This window comes from Corvus brachyrhynchos, unplaced genomic scaffold (assembly GCF_000691975.1).
Source record: "Corvus brachyrhynchos isolate BGI_N302 unplaced genomic scaffold, ASM69197v1 scaffold56, whole genome shotgun sequence".
Lineage (NCBI taxonomy): Eukaryota > Metazoa > Chordata > Aves > Passeriformes > Corvidae > Corvus > Corvus brachyrhynchos.
In genome coordinates this window covers 7632801-7635621 of record NW_008238664.1, presented here as the reverse complement: position 1 = coordinate 7635621, position 2821 = coordinate 7632801, and the positions used below count along the sequence as shown (strand labels likewise).

General features: G+C 57.3%; 3 protein-coding genes across 3 annotated transcripts in view; 1 reads left to right on the top strand and 2 right to left on the bottom strand.

Annotated features, from left to right (window-relative positions):
* The window catches only part of LOC103618150 (histone H3), a 33455-nt gene extending 33331 nt beyond the window's left edge, over positions 1 to 124 (bottom strand). The window contains exon 1 of the mRNA XM_017737805.1: positions 30 to 124. Within this exon, the coding sequence (XP_017593294.1) occupies positions 30 to 101 (72 nt within the window). The 5' untranslated portion in view covers positions 102 to 124. The remainder of the gene's footprint in view (positions 1 to 29) is intronic.
* Positions 125 to 985: 861 nt separating this feature from the next.
* LOC103618147 (histone H3) overlaps positions 986 to 2821 on the top strand; it is a 23527-nt gene continuing 21691 nt past the window's right edge. The window contains exon 1 of the mRNA XM_008636509.2: positions 986 to 1340. Within this exon, the coding sequence (XP_008634731.1) occupies positions 1012 to 1340 (329 nt within the window). The 5' untranslated portion in view covers positions 986 to 1011. The remainder of the gene's footprint in view (positions 1341 to 2821) is intronic.
* Positions 2350 to 2798, bottom strand: LOC103618148 (histone H4). The gene has a single exon (XM_008636511.2). The coding sequence runs from the start codon at positions 2749 to 2751 to the stop codon at positions 2440 to 2442; it is 312 nt and encodes a 103-aa protein (XP_008634733.1). The 5' UTR covers positions 2752 to 2798; the 3' UTR covers positions 2350 to 2439.

Here is a 2821-nt window from a genome sequence, read left to right as displayed (position 1 = left end):
CCCTGGCCCCGCGCGCTCTTGCGGGCCGCTTTGGTGACAAGCTGCTTGCGGGGCGCCTTGCCGCCCGTCGACTTACGCGCCGTCTGCTTCGTGCGCGCCATAGCACCTCCCTGCAGCAACCAGCCCAAAACAGCAGCACTGTGTCCCCGCGAGCCCCTTTTATCCTGCCCGGCGGCCCCGCCTCCTCGCCGCTGATTGGTCAAAAGAGCGGAGAATTTCATTGGGTAACAGCTGAAGGAGCTCCGAACCTCCGGCTTCCCAAACGGACACGGCCGTTGTTTCATTTCAATTAGGAAAATGTCAACATCTGTCAATGTCCTTTTTTTATCGTGTTTATTTCCAATATTTCTTTTTTCCCGAAGTTGTTTCGGAATCCGAATCGTATTTGCGGCTCTGCATCTCAAACAATGCAATTACCTATATTACCTTAACTAAAAAGAACCACAACCCCCCAACCCCCACACTAAACAAAACAAAAAGTCACAATCAAACAAACAAACAAAGATACGAAAAGCCCAAGCTGAAAAAAAAAAAAACCCACCACGTGAGTTTTGGTTTCAGATTGCATATAAAGCACCCGATTCCTCGATAAATAGGTCCATAAAAATACGGGATTACAAAATAAAAGCGACCACTTATATAGACAATAAGATCTCAGTAAGCAAATCTGTTTAAAAACATGGTATTGAATCCGTAATTCCCGGAAAATAGTGTTCTATTTTACCCCACCTGAAGTAGCAAAGTCATTTAGTTATTTAAGGCAAGTGGTTAAAAAGCAGAAACGCCGGCTCGGAAGGAAGGGAAGGCCAAGAGAAAAGGCAGTTGTGGGTTAGCAAAATAGGAGCAGGGCTCAGCATAGAGGGGGTTAACGCGGATTTTCAAACCATCCCTCTGAGCTCGGCCGATTCCATCAGCCAATCAACGGGCAGCGCTCGGATATAAAAACGAGGTGGGGAGCGCTCTCCTAAGCCCGCGTAAGGTTTGTTACTGCAGGGTGCGGAGGGCATTGAGATGGCGCGCACGAAGCAGACGGCGCGTAAGTCGACGGGCGGCAAGGCGCCCCGCAAGCAGCTGGCCACCAAGGCGGCCCGCAAGAGCGCGCCGGCCACGGGCGGCGTCAAGAAGCCGCACCGCTACCGGCCCGGCACGGTGGCGCTGCGCGAGATCCGGCGCTACCAGAAGTCCACGGAGCTGCTGATCCGCAAGCTGCCCTTCCAGCGCCTGGTGCGCGAGATCGCGCAGGACTTCAAGACCGACCTGCGCTTCCAGAGCTCGGCCGTGATGGCGCTGCAGGAGGCCAGCGAGGCCTACCTGGTGGGGCTCTTCGAGGACACCAACCTGTGCGCCATCCACGCCAAGCGCGTCACCATCATGCCCAAGGACATCCAGCTGGCCCGCCGCATCCGCGGCGAGCGCGCCTAAGTCTTCCACTCTTCTGCTTCAAAACCGAAAGGCTCTTTTAAGAGCCACTACAAGGCCACCGGAGAGAGCTGTTGTCTCTTGTTACGGAGCAGGCACAGGCAGTCCGTACCAAGCACTTGTCCGTGCTTAAAGCAGTACTAGTTCTGGGGTAGCAGGGGGGATTGCAGGCCTTCCGTAGTGTCCAGCCCCTTGCGCTCCCTATGCGTTGGTGCTTCGAAGGCTCACTGTACAGAGCCGCCGGCGCTGGGAGGGTGTCAGGGGCTGTGGTGAGGCGAGAGTGGTGCTTAGAGAACAGGCAGCCTCACAAGCAGGACGGGGGAGGAGGGGAAGGCTTTGGGCACAGGGCTCGCAGCCCCTTTTTGCCGTGCAGTGCCTAGGGCGCTAACGGGTGCTTTCCGCTGTTTCTTTTTCCCGCTCTGTCCCGCCCACCGAAAGGAGAGGGGAGAGCCGCCGCCATTTCAGGAGCTTCCTTCCCCTTCCAGGCTGTGGCGGTGAAATTGGTGCCGCGAGAGCGGCTGCGGCAATCGCGGTTGCCCCGGACCTCCAACCCTTTCTTTTTTTCTCCCCTGTCTGTCCCTTCAAGCGCCCTTTCGAAAGAGGGTCTGGCGGTTGAGCGGGTGGGGCTCCGCGTGGAGGAGAATGGGGGAATAAAGGACGTGACTTTCCGAGCACGTTTCCCTCTAACACCAGAAGCCTCCCTCCAGCAAAGCGCTACAGCCGTTGCCCCCGTAGAGTTCCCGCAGTAAGATCAGGGCATTTCCCCCTCCCGAGCGCGAGAATTCCCCTCGTTTAGCGTGGGGAGGCGGCTGGGGGAGGCAGCTGTGCGCTTCAGAAGCTACAGAAAACAAAACCCCTTTCCCCTTTTCCCCTTTCCCCCTTTTCCCCTCCTCCAGACTTAATCCCCAAAACGAGACCGCTGTACAAAAAGCGATTTAAGGCTCTTTTTCTGAAACTTGTGGGTGGCTCTGAAAAGAGCCTTTGTATTCTAAAAGCGCTAAGCTGTTCCAAGAGTTGAGTTTAGCCGCCAAAGCCGTAGAGGGTGCGGCCCTGGCGCTTGAGGGCGTAGACCACGTCCATGGCCGTGACCGTCTTCCTCTTAGCGTGCTCCGTGTAGGTGACGGCGTCGCGGATCACGTTCTCCAGGAACACCTTGAGCACACCGCGCGTCTCCTCGTAGATGAGCCCCGAGATGCGCTTGACGCCGCCGCGCCGAGCCAGGCGGCGGATGGCCGGCTTGGTGATGCCCTGGATGTTGTCGCGCAGCACCTTGCGGTGGCGCTTGGCGCCGCCCTTGCCGAGCCCCTTGCCGCCCTTACCCCGACCAGACATGGTGCTGCTACTGACGCTGCTGCTGTTGCTACAAACGCTGCTGCCGCTGTTTGCGCCGCCGCCGGCCTCA

Bases quoted from the DNA above. Each gene is read 5' to 3' on its own strand.
- LOC103618148 (XM_008636511.2), bottom strand. From the start codon at position 2,751: ATGTCTGGTCGGGGTAAGGGCGGCAAGGGGCTCGGCAAGGGCGGCGCC.